Here is a 24660-nt window from a genome sequence, read left to right as displayed (position 1 = left end):
GCCCGTTCCTTAGGGAAATTAGGACTGAGACCGTCCTCTGCAAAGGATATGACAATACTCATTCTGTTCTTACAAATAATCCGTAGGGATTTTGTGGATTGATTCAACCAACTTGCGGACGCTTAAATATTTCATGATATTGGTTGACACGCAAACACGCTGGTCACGTGTTGTGCCATTGTCCACCTATAAATGCTGCTTACGCTACACTCCTAGCTCATATCATATGACAATGGGCTCACTCCCCAGATCATCCTATTCAGTCAATTGGATTTGACTATGCTAGAGAGTTTACATTGAAAGACTTTCGATGGATATTGCAATGGGCTTGATGTTGGACATCACATTCCCAGGTACACACCCAATTGGTCTCGCGGAAACGACTACGATGGTAGTCCGAACTTTGGTAATGCACACCAATCTTCTTACATCCTCTTGGGGTGATGCAATATCGCATGCAGCTCTGCTAATTTGTCTACGACCTACCGCCACTCAATGTACCTCTGCGTTACAGCTAGTGACTGGGTACAAGTCTTTTGTACTTACGCACATTTGAGTGAGCCATTTATGTGCCAATTGCGCCGCCACAGCACTCTATGATGGGTCCTTACAACACGAATGGGCAACTACGTTGGATTTAAGCTTCCAACAATCGTCCGCCACTTAAATGCCCTTGCTAGGCGATCTCCTTACAGCTAGATTTGCGGATGTCACTTTGATGAGACAGTCTTCCCGTCGTTAGGGGGAGATAAGAACACGAATGTTCAACAGGAACGACAGGAATTGTTGTAGTCTGTCCCCACTATGTCTCATCTTGATCCCTATTAAAGTGACGAGATCACACAAATATGCTGCAAACATGCCTGCAAGGAAGTACGTCCCTACCAGAGGACATAGCGCCACCCTACACGGAGGTAGGCAGGGTGCCAACGCCAAAGAGAGTGGCACTCTGGCGTTACAGGCCATGGCCCCAGCTAGGATGCGTAGGAGGCCCGTGAGTTCGAAGGATACTTTGGCACATTTCAATCCTTTGATCATCAAGACTCAAAATCCGTCTTATGAGAATCTTCCGGGTTATGGTTATCGTTGGGGGACGCCTCAACATCAGAACCTATTCCTGAGAATATAGAGCTCTATGAAACTTACACTAGTGTACACGAGACGTGGGATGGAAACTCTATCATAATTGATGATGTAGTTGCGCATTTCATTGCGCATAAGTTTGTTGAGTCCAATGATATCGAACCACGCTCCGTTGATGAATGAATGCCAACGTAGAGAGTTTTTGGCCTAAATGGAAAGATGCTATCCAGGTTAAGATGGATTCTCTAACGAAGAGGAAGGTTTTCGAGCTAGAGATGCCAACACCTCCTAATATAAAACCTGTTAACTAATGGGTCTTCGTTAGAAAGCGTAGTGAGAAAAAGAGATGGTAATCTCGCCTTATGGCGCAAGGCTTCTCACAAAATGCCCTGGAATCGACTACGATGAGACATATTCTCTCGTAATGGATGTCATTGCACTCCACTACCCTGTCAGTTTGGTAGTTTCCGAATAACTGAACATGCAGCTTACAAATGTGGTCACTACGTATATCTATAGGGATCTAGATACGGAATATATATGAAGGTTCATGGCGAACTTCATTTACCCAAGTCAAGTGGCTCTAGACCATGGAGCGCGTTTACAATAAGGTTGAAACGCTCACTAAAGTGACTACTTGATTGGGAAGGGATATGCCCACGCGTTTCTATGACAAGTTTTGGATTCTATCGCGGTTCATGTTGGACATGATCTTCATTAGAAGCCCTTAAAGAGTTAAGGGAAACCGCTGAACACTTGAAATCCGTAGTTTGAGATGAAGGATTTTGGGAGAACACGATTATGTCTCGGTTTGGAACTTGAGCATCGTGTCGATAGATGCTTAGGCATTTTGACGAGGTCAAGCCTTCAAGCACCCCCATGATCGTCCGTATTCTTGATCTTGAAAAGGATCCTCTTCGTCGAAAGGATGATGACGAAGATGTGCTAGAGGCAGAAGTGCCTTACTTAGTACAATAGGCGCATTATTGTACTTAGCTCAATGCACAAGACCAGACATCTCATTCGTAGCGAACTTGTTGGCTAGGGTATAGCTTTGCGCCAACGCGACGCCATTAGATTGGTGTAAAAGATATCTTTCGATACTAGAGATATACGACTGATATGGGCTTGTTCTATCCCTACAGAAAGATGATGGATTTGGACCCATAACACACCAGGAACGCCGCCAACACTAGTCTGCGTCCACTATCCCCATCCCAAAAACGACATGTGTTTTGGAAGGTTTTGCTGATGTTGGGTATCTCTCTGACCCACACAAAGGTCATTCCTAATCCGGTTAAGTGTTTACCATGGGAAAAGACTGTGACATCTTGGAGGTCTACAAAATAGACCCTAGTCGCTATATCTTCGAATAATGCAGAGATCATTGCTCTTCATGAAGTGGTTCGTGAATGAATATGGATTGGATTCATAATTACGCATGTTCGAACAATTGTGGTTTGAAGTCTACCACAGATGAGCCTACGAGCATTTAGGGTAATGCTACTTGTTTTGAACGAATGAGGCAAGGCTACATCAAAGGCGACAACACCAAGCATAATCAACAACAACAGACACTCCTCGAGATCAAAGTGAACTAGGTTCGATCTGAGGACAGTGAGGCAGACTTGTTTACTAAGTCATTGCTCAAGTCCACGTTCGAGAAACATGTGGCAAGAATTGACTTGCAGAAATTATCTGAACTCCCATGATCGTAGTCATCAGGGGGAGGCGCAGACATCAGGGGGAGATGTCTACATGTTCACCTCGAAACGTGAAGGGTGTGTTGTGCTCTTTTTCCCTTTCGACCGAGGTTATTTTTGTCCCACTGGGTTTTTGTTACTCGGCAAGGTTTTTAACGAGGCAACGAGAGAAGCACCGCGGTTGGGTAACACAAGGGGGAGTGTTCAAGGAAAACCTAATTTGTGTTTAGCCCAAACTCTAGGTTACTTGACCTAGTGGTAATATGATTTAATTAGAAGGATCTAGAATCCTATTCAATGTAGAATTACTTTCCTTGTATGATTGAGATTCTATGCATTGTAATCATCTATATAAAGAGGGCCCTATTATCAATGAGAATACACAGCAAATTCCTCTCAAATTCAGTTTCTCTAAAACAGCCTTGAACTTGTTTTTTTGTTTTTTGTTTTTTTTTAGATTTGGCTTATTTGGCCAGAATAGTGATCGAAGGTGGCCTTAGGTACCATTTAAAATGAAATCGAAAAGTTCAGGTACTGGTTATAATCAAAATTAAAGTTCATGTACCATCGATAAAATAGAGGATAAGTTCAGGTACCATTTATGATAATAACCTTTTTTTTTTTTTAATAAGAAAAGAACTACAAATAAACTACTAAATAGAGGAGCCTCTAGGGCATCCATAATTAAGCCTATCAAATAAAGCAGCAGCAGGTATGGCAATGGGGAAAATCATGGCTCCAAACACAGCTTGTACCAAGGTTATGACCCATTTTTGCCAAGGAATCAACGGCAAATTTGGCTTCTCTATAAATGTGGTTGAACTTGATGTCTTCAATGCGTGTTGCAATCTTCTTTATGTCACCAATGATTGACTTGAGTCTCCATGTGATGGAGTACTGACCAGTGATGCACTTGATAAGCGTCAAATTATTTGACCTCGCCACTAAGGAAGTACCATTAGAATCTCTTCCGATAAAACCATCAGCAACATTGTTGTCACGAATAATGGAGCCATCAAAATACAGCTTGGTGGATCTAGGGATGGCATTTTAACCCACGGGTATGGGTACCCACGGGTAATGATTCCTTCTGGGTATTTTTTTTCGGGTATGGGTACCCGTTTATGAGTTTTGGGTGGGTACGGGTATTTGATAAAATACCCATATCAAAAAGGGTGGGTATGGGTGTTACCCACGGGTATTAAAATTTTACCCAATACCCATTTCTATTCACCCGCGATCTCCTCTTTTCTCTCTGTTCGACCCAACAGTCTCGCCGGAGATCGACTACTCCGGCGTCTAGGGTTGAGGTCGTGGTGGATATCGTCGGCGGAAACGAGGTGGATTTCTAGGGTTCTATTCCATCTTGGCTCTCACCAGCTTTGAACTCATACTCAAGTTTCTCTAAGGTACTCGCTTCCTTCTCTCTTATATCTGTATCTATTGTCGGTATATATGCAATTTGCCATGCTTGATTTGATTTCAGGAAGTGGGTTTTGCGATTCATGTGGTTTTTCTTGTTTTGGTTAAGCATATTGGGATCAAAGATCGTAGTTTTGTGGATTTGAGCAAGTGCTTTTACGTTTTGGCTTTTGATTGTGGGATTTGTTTGAATGGAGTTTGATTCTGTGTTAATTTTTGCAAAGGGATTCTGGGTTTTGTTAACTTGAATTTGAATGAGATATTCTAGTAGAAGAAGGGAATTTGATATGGAGGTACAGCTAGATTTTTGAAATGTTTGAAGTGTATTGTTTGCATCTGGTAGCGGCTTCTGTGACTGAGCAAATGAATGAGATATTTAAGTTCGTAGTTACTGTTTTGAGATGTTAGTCTTCCACATCTGTAGTATTTTAGGTATTTTACCTAGCTTAATAATAACTCTAAAATCACCATCCTTTGATTGGTTTTTGTGTATCTAACTTCTTGCAGTATGCATCTACTTATATATTGGAAATTGTATTCATCATTTGAATGCTATTTTACTTCTTGCAGTATGGAAGATATGTCATATAGCTGTGCTAATAATGAAATAATGGATGAGGATGTGGAGCAAAGGGCTCCACGCAAAAGAAAGAGGAAAGCAGCAGTATGGGATAATTTTGAAGTAGAAGTGATCAAGGGGGAAGAGAAAGCAATTTGTAAGCATTGCGGCAAGATCCTAAGTGCAAAGTCTTCAAATGGAACTAATTCCTTGAATTTACATGTTAAATCATGTAAAGGACTAAAGCCCCAATCAACAAGGAGCGAGGGGACAATCATATTTGGTCATTTTGATGAGAGTAATGCAGAGACTGAGCTTGCCAATATGATCATCTTGCATGAGTACCAATTATCGATGGTTGAGCATCTCGGGTTCAGGAGGTATTCTAATGCATTACAACCTTCCTTTAGGGTTCCATGTAGAAACACAATCAAGAAGGAGATTATGAAGATCTATGAATTCGAGAAAGAAAAGACAATGAAGCTTATACATATGAATAGAAGTAGAATTGCAATCACTACAGACATGTGGACTGCAAGTAATCAAAAGAAAGGATTTATGGCCATAACATCGCATTTTATTGATGATTCTTGGAACTTGCAGAGTCGACTTTTGAGGTATATATGATTTCCACTCTTTTTAGTGTTGATGTTGTATTACTTAGCTACTGAAATGTATCTCTGTCTTGTATTGATATTGCTTAGTCATTATATGTTTATAGTGCTGCACTATCTGTTAATCATGGTACTTGTTATGCAGATTTGTAATGTAACTTACTGTTATGATAATGTTTATTATCATCCATGGAACTGATTTCTAATGTAACTTCCTATTATGCAGATTTGTATATGTTCCCTGTCCACATGATGCAGATACGCTTCATAGGGTATTGATGGAGTGTTTATATAGTTGGAATATCCATCGTAACTTATCAACGTTAACTGTGGATAATTGTACCACTAATGATGCCATGATTGAATTACTTCTTGTGACTTTGAGATCAAATTCATTGTTGGTTGGTGGCAAGTTATTGCATATGCGTTGTTGTGCACACATATTGAATTTGATAGTTAGGGATGGTTTGGATGTAATTCGGGAGAGCATTGAGACCATAAGGTCTAGTGTTGCTTATTGGACTGGTGGCCCAAACAGAGAAGAAACGTTTGCTAAGGCAGCTCGCCAATTGGATGTTGCATGTAATAGGAAGTTGATACTTGATTGTAAGACGAGATGGAACTCCACATATTTGATGTTGCAGACAGCATTGGAGTATAAGACAGTGTTTCCAGCTTTAAAGACTAGGGGATATAAGGATGTGCCAACTGAAAATGACTGGAATCTCGTGACAATGATTGCTGAAAAGCTGCAATTGTTTTACAAGACGACTGAACTACTATCTGGTACCAAGTATCCCACAGCCAACTTGTTATTCCCAAAGATTTGCAACATTAAGTTGGCTATATCTAAGTGGCTTGAGTCTGATATAAATGAAGTGGAAGAAATGGCAAAGAAGATGGATGAAAAGTTTGTCAAGTATTGGAGCGTGATTGGAACAATTGCCGTTGCCACTATTTTAGATCCTCGATATAAGCTGAAGTTGATTGAATTTTACTTCAAGCAAATTTATCCTTATAGAGCTGCATTGGAAATTGAGAGAGTCAAGAGGCTTGCTTATGACTTGGTCAAGGAGTATAATGCATGTGCTGTATCTCACGTATCTGATAACTCGTCCATTTTTGAAAGTTCAAGGCCAGGCGATGATGATTTGGGGGATGATAACATGGATGCTTATGATGCTTATGTTTTTGACTCTAGCAAGGATAATGACAAGTTTGACTTGGATAGGTATCTGGAGGAGGCTGTTTTACCAAGGATAAATGATAAGGAGTTCGATATTTTATACTGGTGGAAGACAAGTGGGATGAAATATCCTACCTTGTATAAGGTTGCTCGTGACATTCTAGCTATTCCTGTATCTACTGTTGCCTCAGAGTCGGCATTTAGTACTGGTGGACGGATTGTGAGCCCGCATAGGAACCGACTTCACTCAAACACAGTGGAGGCTTTAATGTGTGCTCGTGATTGGATGAGAAGTGAGATACGAGATGCTCCTAGCACATTAGAGGATGATGTTGATGTTGATGTTGATGAGGAGTCTTGCCATGATATTGATGATGATCTTACTCTACTTCAAAGGATGCAGGGCGACATTGATACACCCAGAGGAAGAGCACACTCTTCACCTTTATTTTAGTTATAGGATTTAGATATTAGAATTCTCATTTTGTAATTTTTCTTCTTCTTATCATTGAAGTTATATTTAGAAGACACTTATTCATTTTCATTATCTGAGTCGGTGTTGAAAAATAAATTTAATTTTATTTACTAACTTAACACTAAAGTAGAAATATTCATATAAAAAAAAAAACAATAATGTAGTGGTAGATGTTTGTAGCAAGTATAAAGAAAAAAATTATAAATAAATAAAAAAATTGCCCATATTAAGATTAAAGAAAAACAATAAAGTAGCAAGTATTTAAAAAAAAAAAAATCCCAACTTTTAATAGGCTAAAGTCCTTAAAAAAAAAACAGCCCCAATTGAAAATGGGTAAATGGGTGGGTATGAGTTTTACCCATTTAGAAATGGGTGGGTAATACCCATACCCGCAAATTATTTGATGGGTATTACCCATCAGATATTACCCGTAAATTATTATTGGGTGGGTAATACCCAGCGGGTAATACCCAATGGGTACAAATGCCATCCCTAGGTGGATCCCATTTAATGCAATGAGCATGTTACTAAATTTCACCAATAGAAAGAAAAAAGAAAAAGAAAAATACATCACTCCGAAATTTACGACATGTCAATTTGTGAAAAGGGCAATATGGGAATTGCAAAGTAGTTATCCCCCCTAAAACTTCCCGCCAAATCTCCGCAACTCCCAAATTGGCGGCTTATAAACCCTAGAGAGAGAGAGATTCAGATCCCTAATTCCAAAAAATGGAAGACCAAATCAAAGCGGAATTCATCAAGAGCGACTTCACTCTCGACGAAGAAGACCAAATTCTCAAAAAATGTAAGATCTTTTTTCTTTTCTTTTTTTGCACCCAAAATCCCTAATTCCACGACCACACTCGCTCACTGATAATCTTGGATTAGGTCTCACTTTCTGCATCAATTACAAGCTCACGCCTTCGGATCTCGTTTCAAGCTGGGAAATTTACTACCTCAACAGGTCAATTCCTCTTCCGAATCTGCGTGTTTAGGGTTCTGGCCAAATCGATTCCATTTTTTTTTTTTTTTTGGGTTTATGGGAAGATCCTGGCCTTTAATTTTGGACTTGTCATAAGAGCAAGGGATTGGGTTTATATATGCATGATATACTGCAGGCAGTTAAACGAACCGGTGGTTCGAGATGTGGAAATGGAAGGGTTTTTACAGCATTTGCAGAATGAGCAGAAAGAAGCTCTGAATAATAAGGAGGAACCCGGTCTGCATATCTACTCGAGTAATGATGTGGACATGTAAGTACGGTATATGATTTTGCTGTATTTATGTATATACGAGTTGTGAATTTGTGTGTGTTTCCTTGTAACTTGGAGAGCAGTTGATATAGGTCCTTTGGGGATATATGATAAAATGGGAATGATACAAAGAGGATTTGACAGTCATTGAGTAGGAACCGTTAGATGAGAAAGTAGAGGTCTAAACTCAAGCAATTTACACAACTATGAACAGCTAGCAAGTATACTAGTGGTCTGGCAATATCTCTATGTTTGTGGACATTGAATTATTATGATTTGTATCGGTAATTCAGTATCTGATAAGAGATGGGAAACCCTGTGCAGGATTTTGAATGGTGAAGATGTAGATATAGAGGAAACGGTTCTTCACACTCCAATATCCAAATCCCAGAACCACTATTCAGATTCACTCTACTCAACTCCACAAACAAATGGGAACATTCCTTCTTCTGGAAAACCAACAAAGCTTATAACCCCCTTTGGTAGACGAACTGACAAGTTTGTTGTGAAATTTAGTATTGAAAATATGCCAAATACAGAGAGTGTCAAGAAGGAAGATGATAATGAGGATCAAGACGAAGATGACATTATCAGGAGGGTTAAGCCTGGGAAGAGGTGTTCTTTAGCAGTCCATGGTTCAGGTCCTGAAATAGGCTGTAGGTTCATGTATGATAGGATTGCAGATAGGGTAAGTGAAACTTATTTTAGCATATTGATTTCACCTTCACATAAGTACTTCACTAACTTAAGCTTTTGTTGGCTCAGTTTAATGCACTCGAAACCCGAATTTTAAAGCATGCAACTGCACTGGTTTCATCCGGGCAGTATGAGGAACCAGTGGACCCTACAATTTCTTCTGAGGTATAGTAATCCCTCTCTCTCTCTCTCTGTCTGTCTGTCTGTCTGTCTCTCTCTCTCTCTCTCTCTCTCTCTCTCTCTCTCTCTCAACTTAAAAAGGGTGGGAAGAAAATCAATCTAAAGCTGGTTATGATTTCAACTTGAAATTCAATCTTCATGTTGTCACTTGTTTGCTTTTAAGAGTATGTTTCTACATAGAGCATAAGTCTAATCATCTGAAAAAATATCTTGTTTCAGAAAAGCATATTTACGGTTGGGATGATCTTTTGTGATGGAGAAGGCCATTTGAACGAGAAGTCCACCTTGCTGCAAAGCAGGTAGAAACTCATGGACTTTCCTATAATTCTTCATATGCAACAGGATTTTGAATGATATTTTTCTTTTCACTTCTTTGATTTTTGTAGTGCTGAACATTCTGGAGGCCAACGTGTTCGACTAGAGTTACACCATGTGAGCCAGTATTCAATCTTTCCAGGCCAGGTATTAGAACATCAGATGCAAAAACCATGGCTCTGATTTCAGATGTTGAAATGAACATCATGTTTAAAATCTAACATGGAACAATTGTATTCCTGCAGGTAGTGGGTATTGTGGGGCACAATCCTAGTGGACATTGCTTCATTGCTTCTAAACTGATTGATTCAATCCCTTTATCTGTTGCTGCTGATGAAAACTTGCATCCTGCAAAAAAGCCAGCTTTGGATCCGGAGAGTTTGTCAATCGATCTGGCCAGTCCACAACCAGAGCTATCAGTGGTATGTAAACCTGTAGCCTGTGTCAATCTATGAGACACACCTGTTTTCTTATGCTAAAGCTTATTCATCTATCAGTCATATTGAATTGTTTACTGTTTTCACTAAACCAGAATTCATTTTCCACAGCACACTCTGAACTCACTTGAAAGATAATGTTTAGATATAAATTTTTGAGAAGCTAAAGGTAGAGTTTCCCTAGTGATGGTACCATAAAATCTAGACAATTAGAAGTTCTTTAAGGAAGCTGGTGATGCACTGCTTCAAAAATCAACAATTTGTAAGTTGTAGGCTTTTAGAGGAACAAGAAAGACTAGAGGATAATAGAATGTATTGTTTCTAATTGGAGAGCATTTGTCATTAAGTGAAGAGGTAGAAGGGTTTGGTTTGCTAACCCTATCCAAGCAAAGGGCAGCATATATCTTACATTTCTGGAAACAAACAAAAAAATATTACTTTCTGCTTGCTCAAATGTTAGGTGATGTTGTCCTAGTACTTTAAATATTTGCTGATTATTGTGAAACATATAACTTCTGCGATTCCTTGCAAATTTTTTGATCTATGTTGGTAACCCATACCTTCCGTATTTAAAACAGATCATTGCATCAGGTCCTTTTACCACGATTGACAATTTACTGTTTGAACCTCTAAAAGAGCTGCTAGCATATGCAAACAGAAAGCTTCCTCAATTGCTTATATTGGCAAGTATCTACTTTTCTGCAACAGAATTTTTCTCAAGAATTTTACTATGTTGATCTTTCATGTTGACATATGATGTTTTTTCTCAGCTAGGACCATTTATTGATTCTGAACATCCAGAAATTAAGAAAGGCACTGTTGACAGGACCTTTGATGACATATTCCAATTTGAAATTATAAGAAGGGTATGTAGTTTCGAAGTTGTGTAATTGTTATCTTGAAGACTATCAAACATCTGTTTTTCTTCATGCCTTTTTTCCTTTTATCTTTGAGCAGTTGCAAGATTATGCAGAATACATGGGCTCCCATGCGCGTGTCGTTCTTGTACCATCTGTACGTGATGCTAACCATGACTTTGTTTTCCCTCAGGTAATGTTGCTTTTCAATCAAATACATATAGTACATATGTGCTTACAATTCATCAAGATGCTACAAGAAATATAATATTAATATATTATATAATCTTTGTTTGGTCTTGCAGCCTCCCTTTGATATTCGTCCTCCGGATCTCAAACGTCAGGTACATTGGTTTTGTAAATTTTGAGCGATTTATCTTTCAAACCACTAGGCAATTCCTAAGTAAATTTCATTTTCTGGATTTGCACTTACTAAGTGGTTTCACATATTCTTACTCAGATCACAAGTATCACAAATCCAGGAATGTTCGAGGCAAATCAGGTAACACACATGGCACTTGCTGTGAAATTATGAGAATAACACTGTTAACTTATTCCAAAATACTGTTAATGTTAAACCCAAAAGTTCTAGTTCAAAAATCATATGAAGATTAAAACTTCGGATTTAAATCGCAAGATACACTTGGTCATTGTAACACGATCTCAAGGATGAACTTAGAGTAAGACTGTCCTTTATTTGATTTTGTAATGCAGGTCTTCCTTTCTCAACTTTGAACCTGTCATTCAAACTGTATGTTGCTTATATACTTTCAATTCATTGGTATGATATTACAGAACCTTCAGCAGTTAGAAAATTAAGACATCTTGAGGCCGTACAACAAAAACCAACATTGAAATAGTTCATTCTCACAGGTTAAGAACCTGTACATGAGAGCAAAATGATAAAGATGATGCTCCATGTTGCTGATGAGATGACTGTATACGAGATTAATTGGCAAAATAATGATCTGTAGTTGACAAAGTTTGTATTATGCATTTGCATTGCAAATGTTTCTATCTATGCTTTAGTTGCATTTCTTCCAAATCGGGAGCTGTAGCCACAATAGCACCAGTTTTTATATGTCCGTTGGCCTTACTTATCCAAAGCATAGATGGTGGGATGTAGAAGTAATTTCGTACTCAACTTCTGGTTTCAGGTCAAGATAGGTTGCTGCTCTGTCGATATTCTTAAACACCTTAGTGGAGAGGAGACCTCACGTATTCCAAAGGATGGAACACCCAGTGATCGCATGAGTAGACTTGCAAACCATATACTCAGCCAACGCAGGCATGTTTCTAATAACTTATAAAAGCATTGTTCAGTTCATGTTAGTATAAGTCCATATGGTGAGAAGTGGCTTCCATCTAAAACTCAAACCTATTTTGTAATTTTTTGGAACAGCTTTTATCCTTTATATCCACCAGCAGAAAGTGTTCCATTGGATTTTTCACTTGCTCCAGAAGCTCTGAACATCTCATTGATCCCAGACATTCTCATCCTACCCTCTGACATGAAGTATTTTGTAAAGGTAAATGTTCATACCAATTTCAATGTCAAAGCAAATCTAACAGATCATACAGAATGGTGATATTGCCACACCGATGAAAATTGGTTTTAGATTTTATGACAATGTGATGTTTAAACCTAGGAGTTGCCGAATGTCCTCAAGAAAAGTTAATAGAAATTTTGCTTTGGTTTCAGGTGCTGTCCCTCGGTGAAAGAAGTGAAGGAGAACAGCCGGTTAAATGCATCTGTGTCAATCCTGGAAGACTTGCAAAGGGAGAAGGAGGGGGTACTTTTGTAGAGCTTAACTACTATGGTAGTCCTGACACATCCAATGCTTCCATTATAGGCATATAAACCTTGGATTTGTTTAGCTAGCTTGTGTAAATCAGAACAGTGCAGGTAAGTTATAGTTTATTGTGTTTTTTTTGTTGAACTTTATTGTATCATTTATAGATTCCAATACTCATTGCCATCATTGATAATGAGGATATTTTACATTTTCAATGCTGTACAAAAAGAGATATAGTAAAGAATATCCAAGACAATGAAAAAACAGTGCACACTGCATTCTTCAGTACCATTTCAACCGCACACATCAACTACTTTGATATGTACTGCGGGCTAGCTTATCTAATTGAGATAGTCAATTGTTAATAATGCTTCTGCAAAACGAAATAACAAAGGAGTTCATAATTATTGGTAACACCTGATTACAAAATGAATGAGTGCTTTCGATTAATTGAACAAGTCAGGCTCATAACTTACCAGCAATTACATAAGCATTATTGCTACTCAAGGAACCAAGCTAAGGCTTAAAAGGCATGAACAGAATACAAGTGAACAAACAAAACAGCTAACTGAATCCCAAGTTCAGAGACCATATGAAAAGAGCTTATTGCATCTATCAGGAGTGCTTTCCATTAGTTGAACAAGTCAAAGCCCCTAATTTACCAGCAATTTGAAGTTTTGAACCATGGAACACTTCTGCCAACGAAAACTTATTTCATCTTTTTATGGAAACTTTTACCAACAAATTTTTCGTTGGCGATATTCTTTTAATTTATTGTTTTTTGTGGGTGCCAACGACGAAGTTTCAGCGGTTCAACTGAAGCTTGTTCTCTTATTAGGTACCGACACAAGAAAGTAACACTGTAATCCACGTATATTCAAAGTTCTAGTATATATTAATCTATTCCATCCTTAGCAAGTCATTGTCTTGAACATCACCATTGCTGTACTTAGTCATGATTTTAATTAGAGCTCGGAAGATTGGTTGCACAGTTTGATACAACTGATTTTATTGATACAGCAAGCAATTGAGAATGCACAGTTTGGTACAACTGATTTTATTGTTTGTCATGGAAGATGGTATTATGGCTGTTTGCTGGGGGTGTCCATAGTTGTAGTTTTGAGCTTTTGTTAGGCATGAAGCTCTGTTTTCCTTTCCTTTTGTATTTGGGGTAAGGTTTATGTCCCCCCTTTTTTCTCAGCCTGTACTTTTTCTTTTGTTTATTAATAAAATAACAAGTAGGGGGAAGGGCAGTGGATTCCCAGGGAGTGGTTCGGGATCAAGGGTGGGCTTTGTGCCCTACAGTGTTTGAATCCGAAAGACTAATATCGCTTAATCTCTTACTTGATTTTAAAAAAAATAAAAAAAAACAACTGAGAATGCACAGTTTGTCATCACTGCCGTTTCTACTGTGTTTTTTTTGCAGCCAAATTGTAGTGTGTGATCCTCCAGGAGCAAGAACAAGTGCGACTGCTAATTTTGATTTCTGGTCTATATGTCTAGTTATTCATTTATTCTCACTACAAAAAGATGTACTAACTAATCTATATTTGGAAACTAAAATTCTCACTATCAATAACTTGACATTTTCCCAAAAAATTTCATTCCAGTATTTATGTTGCTTCAGTAAGTAAACAACTGTTGCTCGATTCATGTTGAACACTTTTGGTCGAAGTTTTCTTGATGGTCCAAAGTCCTTCAGTCATTGATATGGATCATCATCCATAGAGAAGTCCTGTATGACGTGATGCTATGAACGTATTGTCATGGTTCTTCATCATCATCCACTTTAACAGAAAAACGTACAATGAAGATCAATATATATGATCCGATGAATTTGGCAACTTAATGATCTGTTGTTAGTATATATAAGTCTGTATGGTGGAGAAGTACTTTACAATCTAAAGCTCTAAATTTCTTTTGCAATTTTCTGGAAACAGTTTTTATCCTCTATTTCCACCAACAGAACTCCATTGGATTGTGCACTTGCTCCAGAAGCACTAATTGATCCCAGACATGAATTCTAATCCTACTGTCAGAAATGGAGTATTTCATGAAGGTACATGTTCATACCAATTTCAAATTTTCAATGTCAAAGCAATTAAGATGACTGTTGCCACCCCAATGAAATCAGTTTTAGATCTTGTCACCATGAGATATTAAAATCATTAAGACGCTGAATGTCACCAAGCAAATGTAACAGAAATTTTGCTTTGGTTCCAGGTGCCCTTTAAATGCATCTGTGTCAATTTGGGAAGACTGGTAAAGGGAGAAAGAGGGAGCTTAACTATTATGGCATTCAGATATTGAATTTGTGTAACTTGCTTTATCTGAACAGATTCAGATTCTAATTTCAAATTTATTCTGTGTTTTGTTTAAGGTTTATTGTATTCCATCAAAAATAGATTTCAATACTTGTTGTAATGACTAAGATCAACCAGATTCATTGTTGTGAGTCCAAGAATAGTATAAGCTCATGTATATAGTCAATGTGAGACCCTGAATGATCAATTTGAAACCTTCCCCATGAACACCAGCCTATCCAATGATACATCAGAGGTAATTCAAGAAATAAATTATCTTATCTAGAAGTATAAGGTTTATACCACATAAACAGAAAGGATTAACAAATGGGAAAAGCACCACATACTCTACCTCTTTCTTCAGCACTCTATCTCTGTATCTTTTCAATCATCCAAAATCCACAATATAGTAACACTGATAGCTATTAAAATCACAACCCTAGACCTCAATACTTCCAAACGCAAGCAGGGAGCAGTCCAAGCCATCCTAGTATTTGGACTAGTACAAGCTGCAGCTGCATCTGCTATTGTGTTTTTAGTAGGCGCAATGGCCTCTTTTTGGGGGCTGTGATATATGTTGAACTTTTAAGGGGTTAGTCTAGCTAGCTAGTAGGACTGGTTCTGTTGAGAGGTTTTGGATTTTTTGAGTTTTGCAGGGTTGTTCTTTTGTAAACTTAATTAATTAGAGACAGGGAGAACCCTAGCTGGTGCATCTGTTTGGAAGGTAGAGAAGCAATGCAAAGGACGGGATTAGGGTTTGGTAGTGCATGCAAGGGTTGTGAATAGGCTGAAATAAGAGGTGTGATGTCCCATGCCAATCGTGCCCACCTTTAACCACCATAAAAGAACTCAAACACCTAACCAACCCAAACTTTATATCTTCCCTGACACCACTAGTAGTTGTTGCAGGTGGCATTGGTTTAGCGGCTGATATCATGAACCCCAGAATGCAGGAAAGCAATATGGGAGGTTTTGATTTAGGATAATTATTAGTCTTTTCTTCTTCGAGCTGTAAATGTGTGTGTCCAATTAGTTTTTGGAGACTGCACATGTGATGTTGGGCGTGCAGACTGGAAACAAAATCCAACCTAGCTCTCGAAAACTTGAAGCAAAGTTTAAATTTGAGAGCTTAATTGGGTTCTGCTCCTCTCATGTTTGAGGTCACATATGCATTCTGCAAAAACTAAACAATCTACATTTACCTGTGCGGCTAGGAAGAATAGATCAAATGTGTTATTGTCCAAGTTCGAGCCTCCCTTTGCTCTGCATTGTGGGGTTCATGAAGTCCACCCCTAGTAGATTATCCAGAGACAAGATCTAAATCTCTTTTGCAATTTTCCGGGAACAGATAAAATATCCACCACCATAATTCCATTGGAATCTTCACTTCCCCCAAAAGCTCCACACATCTAATTAGTCCCAGACATGCATAATCAATCTAGGTACCCTGATAAGTATTTTTGTAAAGGTAAATGTCTATCCCAATATCAATATGACAGCAAGTTTTCACAGATCACATAGAATGGCGAGTGTCGTACCAATGGAGAGTAGGTTTCAACTTTTGCAACTCTGAGATGTTAAAAAAGGAGATGCTGAATGTCACCAAGCAAAGTTTTAACAGAAACTTTGATTGGTTCAGCTGCCAGTCAAATGCGTATCAGCATCTGTGTCAATCTGGAAAGATCGGCAGATGGAAAAGGAGGATGAACTTTTGTGCTTAGACATTGAATCTGTGCTTAAAAATCAAGCTTGTCTATGCTGTATGCTTAAACATTGAATTTGTGTAAACTGTATATAAACGGATGCAGATTCTAGGTGTCAAACTTTATTCTGTTATTTGGTTAAAATCTAATACATTCACAACAGATTCCTATACTTGATGTAATGACTTGTATCCTCAACCAGATTCACTATGATCAAATTCATGTATATATATCGTTAATGTGAGACCCTGAATGGTCAATCAGGAACCTTCTCCATAAAGACCCTAATCTAATTCTACATTACAAACAATACATGATCTTATCCTTTTACTATGAACAAAAGGGAAAGCACCAGAGGCAACTCTACCTCTCTTTCTTCTGAACTTTGTCTCTGTACCAATCTTTCCAATGACTCAAAACCCACAATATGCTAACACAGATAGCTATTACAATCACAACCATCCAAGAAACCCACGCCCATGTCGGAACTTCTTCTCCGGCCACCCCACTCGCATAGAACAACCCCATCTTAAACATAAACAGAGGCCCCAGAACCCCTCTAAAAACAGTGTAAAAAGCATAAAACCGAGGAGACAAGAAGTCATACAGTTTTGCAGCAGAAGCCGAATCATCCCTTTGAAAACTCGCAAGTGTCCACACGTTCTGGCAACCGCTGGTGATCTCAGCAAGAAAAAGAAGCACGATGATGGCATAAGCCCCATGATGAACCACATAGCGGCAAGTCAAAAACACGTACAGTGTGGCCAGGTGGTGAAGAATGAAGAGGACTTCAGAAGGGAAGAAGAGCAAGTAGTGAAGAAGGTCAACCAAGAAGTAAGCTATGCTGTATTCAAGCACAGTGTTTTCGAAAGCTGTGTTGTGGGAGGCGAAAATGGAAGTTGTCTGGCTATGAATTAGTGCATGGATCGCCATGAAAACTGCAGGAGTGCTATGAGCTAGAGATATTACACAGCTGGAAGCTTCTGGCCTATGTTTGGGACCCCAGCTTCGAAAAAGCACGAATCTAGCGAAGAGATAGATGAGCAAGAACATGGTGAAGAATGTGGGGAGTGTTGGGGTGAAAAGAACTGGGGTCTCCATGAAAGCTAAAACCAGCTAGAGGAAGAGTCAGAGAGAAGATGAAGGTTCCAAATTCAGATTTCAGAGAAGGGAGAAGTGGTTGCAGTTAAACCAGATAGAGAGGTAGAGGTAGAGGAATTGTGAAGAGATAGATAGGTTACCTGCTTTTAAAACTGGGAATGTGAAAGCTTTAAAGTTGGAGGAGGTGGACGAAAAGTATAATGAAATCAAGGGGACCAGCACCACAAGATATTATTATTGACCAATAATGCTATAAGCCTATTCGTCAGCCTAACTTTGTTCTAAGTTTTAGTGATGAATAGAGACTCCAGGGTAGACCCATGTATGAACAAAATGGGACTCCTAATCATAATCCTAGTCCTAATTCTAATCCCAACCGTAATTGTATTAAACCAATTCGAGTTTGGATATAGGAGTGAAAAAAATGAATAAGATATGGGTGTTTCTAATTCACTGCTTCAAGCAAATTTAAATTTGGACATGTTTCATGAGACATGTGGAATAAATGGGTGGGATATTCGGAATATCTATTTTGGTATTCCACACGTAATGATTTTATGCTTACAAAGAAGGATTATTCCTTGCTTCTATATTTAGGGTTCTAACAATCATTGAAATTTGTTGAGAGTTTTTTTAGGGAGAGAACACCTTCCACACGAATTATAGACCAGAAGAAAATAAGAACACGACTGAGAGCTCCAACCTGGCTTAAATTGCTGATAAGACAAGGAAAAGATTTTTTATTTTTTATTTTTTCAAAGGCAAGGAAAAGAAAATTAAGGACAACTTTTCAGGTTTTTTTTCTTTCCTAACCATGCGTGATCTAAAAGCACAAGAGCCTTCAGGGAAAAACCATGTACTCCTTTTATCTACGGGAACATATTCTATATGATCAATATTCGATAATGGATAAGAAAACGAAAAAGAAAGAGATAAAAAAGAAGAAAGTTACATAATTTGAACCATTCATCCATCCATGTGAGTAGTTCCAATGGAACATCGAGCGTGTACTTTATGTCCTCTAAATTCAATATAATGCTGTCATTAGCGGTCTGAGTTTGACTGAAACTACATTTCCATTTTAGCAAACACGTTCTAGAAGAGGTCATCGTAGACATCTTTTCATTGACAAGCTAAACTCAAATTCTATCTCAAAACTTGCTGGATTATTTATTATTGAACTACCTGCAAGAACTTGTAATACGAGCTTCTACACGATCCGTCCAAACCCAGTTGAATCCTGTGATTACGTTCCATAGTCCAAGCTCTAATCCACTCTTTGAGGTGAGCAGGATAGTGGCCCTACATTACCATCCCTCCATCAATGGTGAGTACCTGCAAGACGAGCAATTTATGGTCAATGACAAAGAATTGGAGAAGATAAGTCGTGAAATGACACACAAGGAAAGACCAGGAAGGATAAAGTTATGACACCAACACTGCTTCACTCATTATAGCAAAGTCTGGATGATCCAAAAATATGCTAGTTTTGGTAATCCAGACACATCCTTACTCTATTGTACTATAGTTTATGGAGGGAAAGATGACCACTAAAACTATAATAACAGTTGGGTTTTTCATCATAATTGAAATAAAGTTAAATAATTTATGAAGGCTCGACAGACTTCAGTCCAGAAGTCCAGATTAAGCCCATTGTTCCATGTCCAGGGTAAGATCAATACCTTTACTATTCCCATTTCATGAACCATGACTGTTCACATTTTGGATAATTATAACTTTGTCCTCAACTCAACTATATATAGCTCAACAACTCACCATTTAATTCCAAGAAACTTGTATTAAAATAACGAAAGGAACAAAAAAATAATTGATACCTGTCCAGTCATGTAGCTGGCTGCAGGACTAAGGGCCAAGAATTCCACCAGTCCAGCAATCTCTTCAGGTTGACCATATCTTCCTGTAGTCACAACCACCACAACCACATATTTCATTTACAAAATAATTCTAACAAGTAATTATCAAATATCCTTGAAAGCTACTAACAAAATATAAGCAGAACTTCCTCCAGCCTCACCTAAGGGGATGGTCTGTAAAATTTTCTTCTCAAGGTCAGCCCCTAGCTCAGCAGTCATATCCGATGCAATAAAGCCGGGGGCAACAGCATTAACCTGAAAATAATTAATTGTTTATGACTACTCCATCAACTAGCCTTGTACTATCTTGGGATGTGTTTGATCATAGAACAGATGTAAGATTTTGAAACACTCACATTGATGTTTCTGCTCGAATACTCCTTAGCAACAGTCTTTGTCAGGCCAATTACTCCTGCTTTTGCAGCACTATAGTTGGCTTGTCCAACATTGCCAACTAAACCAACAACCGATGCTATATTGATGATCCTTCCCTGCATAAATCACCATAAAACTGAGATAAGTAAAATTTTTCTTTGTATGTGAAGTGTGAAAATAAAAAAATTGCCAAAGTCAATTTTCTCAATGACTGAAACTTCGGTAACCAGCTAGCAATAATAGGTATGATATTTACCTTCTTCTTCTTCATCATAATTTTGGCTGCTGCCTGAGGGAAAAAAAAATGAAATATTTCAGTTTAATGTGGAAATCGAATCACATTGTGATGAAATTAAAATTCAAAAACACACACCTGGGTACATAAATATACACCAGTAAGATTTAGGTCAATGACATCCTGCCATTGCTTTAACTTCATTCTCATCAACAGACCATCTCTAGTAATTCCTGAAACCATGGTAGAAAAGTTATAGGTCCAAATTTTATTTTGGAGAACCATACAAAAGGAGTTGAAGCCTGTAATAACCTGCATTGTTGATCAGTATATCAACAGTTCCCCAAGCATCAACTGCCTGCAGATTTCAAACCGTGAGCATACCGCAATTAGCATAATGACGTCATTCAACCCAATTAATTATGAGAATGGACATTTACTCACAGTTTTGAGCATCACTTCAACATCTGCTTCTTTTGAAACATCTCCTCCAAAAGTAAGAGCTTGTCCGCCAACTGCCTCAATCTACAAAAAAACACAACCAAATGGGTTATCACTTCTACATAAACCAACAAGCATGCCACACACGCGAATTCAGGATAACAATGTTCACTTCAGTAAGACATACTAATATGATTTGAATGGATGATTCTACATTACCTCTTTGGCAACCTCTTCGGCCTCCTTTGACGACCTAGCATAATTAACAAGAACCTGCATGCACAATCATCAATTCCATCCATCATAAATCAAAACCTAATCAGAAATGAACATTTTATACTACTCACTGAGTACTGACTAGTCTAGGACTAACCTTGCAACCAGCTTTGCCCAAAGCCAGAGCAATGGCTTTGCCAATGCCTCTAGAAGCTCCAGTCACCACCACAACAGGAGCCTCCACATTTTGGACTGCTCCTGTACTTGATTGTTCAAGCGTGGCCACCTGAGCCCTCACACCACCTGTAATTCCCATCATCAGCATCAATTTACAGATTTCAAGTTTTTTAAAGGTGGATCACTTTCAAATTTATTTATTACAAAGCGCAACGAACAGCATTCTAGCCTACATTCCAAATCCCCTATCAAACATTCAAAGGTACATGCATCTTTACACATCAAAACATTTTGAAGATTAATTCTCAAACCTAATACCCGCTCAATCCACATTCAAATGCAAATGCATGACAAAATCAAATTACACATTCCAATTTTTTTTTAAGGTGGATCACTTTTCAATAATCACTACATAACACAAGGATTAACGAACTGCTTTCTACTCTACATTCCAAATCTCAACATTCAAAGCCAAAAAATGCATCATTCATTTCTCATTGAAACGTTTCGCTGATTAATTCAAATCTTATACCCGCTTAATCCACATTCAAATGAGAACGCATAAAGAACGAAACATTTCGGTAGTAAAATGCATCAATTTACACAATTCACTTCTTCCGAAGGTCGATCACTTCTCAATTTCATTGTTACAAGTTTATGAACTGCTTACTACTCTACATTTCAAATCTCAACATCCAGATGCAAATACATCATCACATATCGAAACGTTTAGTAACTGCAGATGTACGAACAAAACAGAACAGAACTGAACGAAACGTTTCGATAGTGAAATTCAAATTTACTCACCGGAGGAAGTGAAGGAGCTCTTGGATCTGTACTGAAGGCCAATGGTCCGGCCCGATCCAACCGTACTCGAAACCGGAGACCACTGCTTCAAATGGCAAGCCCTGGCATCGCCGGCGGCTCCGAATTTGATTCCGGCGGGCTTCAAAGAGACGACGTTCGATGCAGCAATGGAAGCCATTAGAGAATTGGAGTAATGCGAATGGAGAAGTGAAGCCAAGAAAATGCGTTTGGGGTTTTATAAAAAAGGGGAAGACGAATTTACTTTGATATCTGTGTTGCGCGGCTTTGAGAACTCCGGAGACTAATTTGGAGTGGCGATGGAAACGAAGCGACTAAACTCTGAGCTGTTGAAAAGAACCAGGTGGGATGTGGAGGTTCGGTTCGGTCAGTGAGTGGGGCTGGAGTTGGGTTTAATTACCATGCAGCCATTATTGAGGGTTGAGGAGGATGAGAAGGAGGGGCAGAGTGGTGAAATTGAGGATACTGTGAGGGGTTTTGTGGGATTTTGGTATTGATGTTGAAGGATAAGTAGGTAGTCAGCTCAACTGAAATCTGAACCGGTTTCTTTTTCCAATTAAAGAAAAAATCCGACCCGGTTCGCTGTACGAGCTAAAATTAAAGTCATTTAAGGGACGTAGTGTAACAACTAAAACAACCTTTGTGGTTTTTAAACAAATGGGCCAAAATGACGTCGTTTGGGACTTTGGGCTTTCAGGATATCTTTTAAGTTTACCTTACACACCTTGAAAAACATCTTTGAGCCTCACTAGCGAAAAAGACACAATTTCAAAAAAATTTCACGCTTTTTACGCCTTGAAGCGTGCCTAAATCATTGCACTTGTATGTGTTACACATTTGTATAAATACTTCATTACACGTGACAATAGATAGACGCATAAGAAGTTTCCTTATGTCTCCAACATCACTTTGACTAATTAGGGTGACATGAATTGAACTGATTCCTTACCAACACTCTTTGATACTGGCATGGCAGGCAATGCTCGAAGTCTTAAAATTTCATTCTTCACATTGGTTGCTACTTAAGGAGGATGCATACTTTCTTCTGCATTTTGAGCTGAAACGAGTCTAATTCTTCAGTCTGGCTACCACTTTGAGTTTGTCTACCCTTAAACCTATTTAATCTTGCTGTAAAACAAATCTTTCATCCTCAATTCTCCAATCAAGCAGATGCATAGCCGAAACCAAACTTTTGACATCTTGAGTTTATGGCAAGCTGGTGACAGATATGAGCATTCATGATGGTTTGGCTTTGAGGCCATGTTCTCAAGGGGGAGGATTCAGTGCACTAACGTGCACTTGCACCGACATAAATGGATAGTTAGATTATATTAAATACACTCTTAAGTTATTAATAAAAATATTAATTATAAATATCAAGAGTTGAGATCATCTTATAAGTATTGGATCGTTTGCACCGTCGGTGTGAGGCCATGTTCTCAATCAATATCCAAGATATCTAGAATTTATATGGTATTCACAAATCTAGCACTCAATCCAAAGATCATAATTCCAAGTTAAATAGAAAATTGTCGTTAGTACAACTAGAATATGAGCATTCATGATGGTTTGGCTTTGAGGCCATGTTCTCAATCAATATCCAAGATATCTAGAATTTATATGGCATTCACAAATCTAGCACTCAGAATATTCGTGTGTATACTAACACATGAAGGAATCGAAATTGGTATAGTCCCACCTCCTTATCAGGAATCAATTCCTAAATACTCAGGAATTTGATCACGAATGGGGGAGATGGGTTTAGGAATCAAATCCTCCGGAATCAATACCGATTTCTTTCTTCTCCCATTCCAGTTGTCCCGATTCATGATTATTTTCCATTTCAAGTAAGTAAACGTGTCATTAATGACAATGTCCATTTTATATAGATACATCAAGTTTAATCCTCGAGAGCTTCTATTCATATCTCTAAATTGTTACTTACACCTCCACTGAATTTTTTCTCAAAATTTTCCAATTTTATCCCCGTTATTGGTGTCTCTCTACACCTCCTTTTTTTTTCAATTTGCACCAGCCCTTTCTACCTTCGGCGACCAACTTGAAACTACTGCCGTCAAGACCAGATGGCATGGCCCTTATTACCTCTAACACTCTATCATGGCCACTAAGAAGAAACTGGTTCCCTTTCTTCCTATTGAAAAAAAAAAAAAAAAAAAAAAAAAACAGAAAAAGAAGAAACTGGTTTTGTACTGTGGTGTTCGAAATGAAAATGTTTGATTAAAACTTGATGGACCAACTGAAAATTTAACCAGAGAAGAAGATATGATGATAAATCAATTGGTCCTCTAGAGATGATTGCATTTAATTAATTGGTCTTTTACAACTTACACAAAAACGAAATTGGGTAGCTGGTGTGTGAAATGAAGATGAAGATGAAGATGAAGATGTTATTATTACTGGTTTTGGTGTTGACACTGCTGCGAAGTTATGTGAACATTAAGCAGCTTGTCTGCAACAATAACTATAACACAACCGATGAATACGTCAGAATCAACACCATGCCATCGTATCTCTACCTCCTCAACTCATTACCCGTCCTTATTGCTGACGCCAATAATCTACCATGTTGTCTCCCCATCCTTGTCCACTCCCTCGTCCTTCTTAACTTTCTTGGTTTGCTTAAATTCAAGCCATGCTTAACAGTAATTTGAACAGTCTGTGGTTTACACTTAGTGAATCAAAATCAAATGAACCAGTACAGGCTGGGTCTTCAAACATTCATGCTATACTTGGTCCAGTGAACCAATGCAGTATGCAGGCTAGTTCTGAAAGAACTTAATGAACTAAACTCTTGAACTAGTTTTTTCAGTATT

At 38.3% G+C, this 24660-nt stretch overlaps 3 protein-coding genes across 3 annotated transcripts; 1 reads left to right on the top strand and 2 right to left on the bottom strand.

The window, feature by feature from the left end:
- The first annotated feature begins 7700 nt into the window (after positions 1 to 7700).
- LOC112197554 (DNA polymerase alpha subunit B) lies at positions 7701 to 12832 on the top strand. Its single transcript, XM_024338282.2, has 16 exons — positions 7701 to 7847; positions 7931 to 8006; positions 8161 to 8295; positions 8620 to 8983; positions 9061 to 9156; positions 9391 to 9470; positions 9558 to 9633; positions 9732 to 9908; positions 10502 to 10606; positions 10694 to 10789; positions 10881 to 10973; positions 11086 to 11124; positions 11241 to 11282; positions 11938 to 12068; positions 12183 to 12309; positions 12483 to 12832. Exons 1-16 carry the CDS (start codon positions 7772 to 7774, stop codon positions 12639 to 12641), a joined length of 1872 nt encoding a protein of 623 aa, XP_024194050.1. The 5' UTR covers positions 7701 to 7771; the 3' UTR covers positions 12642 to 12832.
- A 3850-nt stretch (positions 12833 to 16682) lies between these two features.
- LOC112197555 (TLC domain-containing protein At5g14285) lies at positions 16683 to 17938 on the bottom strand. Its single transcript, XM_024338285.2, has one exon. The coding sequence runs from the start codon at positions 17681 to 17683 to the stop codon at positions 16946 to 16948; it is 738 nt and encodes a 245-aa protein (XP_024194053.1). The 5' UTR covers positions 17684 to 17938; the 3' UTR covers positions 16683 to 16945.
- A 678-nt stretch (positions 17939 to 18616) lies between these two features.
- On the bottom strand, positions 18617 to 21986 carry LOC112195967 (3-oxoacyl-[acyl-carrier-protein] reductase 4). Its single transcript, XM_024336211.1, has 11 exons — positions 21809 to 21986; positions 20982 to 21127; positions 20828 to 20881; positions 20612 to 20692; positions 20480 to 20525; positions 20306 to 20400; positions 20189 to 20221; positions 19914 to 20048; positions 19719 to 19812; positions 19519 to 19601; positions 18617 to 19018 (listed from the first exon to the last, which is right to left on the bottom strand). The coding sequence occupies exons 1-11, from the start codon at positions 21984 to 21986 to the stop codon at positions 18986 to 18988; spliced, it is 978 nt and encodes a 325-aa protein (XP_024191979.1). The 3' UTR covers positions 18617 to 18985.
- Positions 21987 to 24660: the final 2674 nt, after the last annotated feature.

This window comes from Rosa chinensis, chromosome 4 (genome assembly GCF_002994745.2).
Source record: "Rosa chinensis cultivar Old Blush chromosome 4, RchiOBHm-V2, whole genome shotgun sequence".
Lineage (NCBI taxonomy): Eukaryota > Viridiplantae > Streptophyta > Magnoliopsida > Rosales > Rosaceae > Rosa > Rosa chinensis.
Note: the sequence above shows the minus strand (reverse complement) of the source record. Positions and strands in the feature narration are given on the sequence as shown.

What these genes read in the sequence shown, in the direction of transcription:
- LOC112197554 (XM_024338282.2), top strand. Translation starts at nt 7,772, where the DNA reads ATGGAAGACCAAATCAAAGCGGAATTCATCAAGAGCGACTTCACTCTC. An exon ending in GAAATTTACTACCTCAACAG is followed by an intron (nt 8,007 to 8,160) that starts GTCAATTCCTCT and finishes GATATACTGCAG; the next exon opens with GCAGTTAAACGAACCGGTGG. An exon ending in GAATGTTCGAGGCAAATCAG is followed by an intron (nt 11,283 to 11,937) that starts GTAACACACATG and finishes TTCTGGTTTCAG; the next exon opens with GTCAAGATAGGTTGCTGCTC.
- LOC112197555 (XM_024338285.2), bottom strand. Translation starts at nt 17,683, where the DNA reads ATGGAGACCCCAGTTCTTTTCACCCCAACACTCCCCACATTCTTCACC.
- LOC112195967 (XM_024336211.1), bottom strand. Translation starts at nt 21,986, where the DNA reads ATGGCTTCCATTGCTGCATCGAACGTCGTCTCTTTGAAGCCCGCCGGA. An exon ending in TGGGCAAAGCTGGTTGCAAG is followed by an intron (nt 20,882 to 20,981) that starts GTTAGTCCTAGA and finishes TTGTGCATGCAG; the next exon opens with GTTCTTGTTAATTATGCTAG. An exon ending in TTGAAGTGATGCTCAAAACT is followed by an intron (nt 20,526 to 20,611) that starts GTGAGTAAATGT and finishes TGAAATCTGCAG; the next exon opens with GCAGTTGATGCTTGGGGAAC.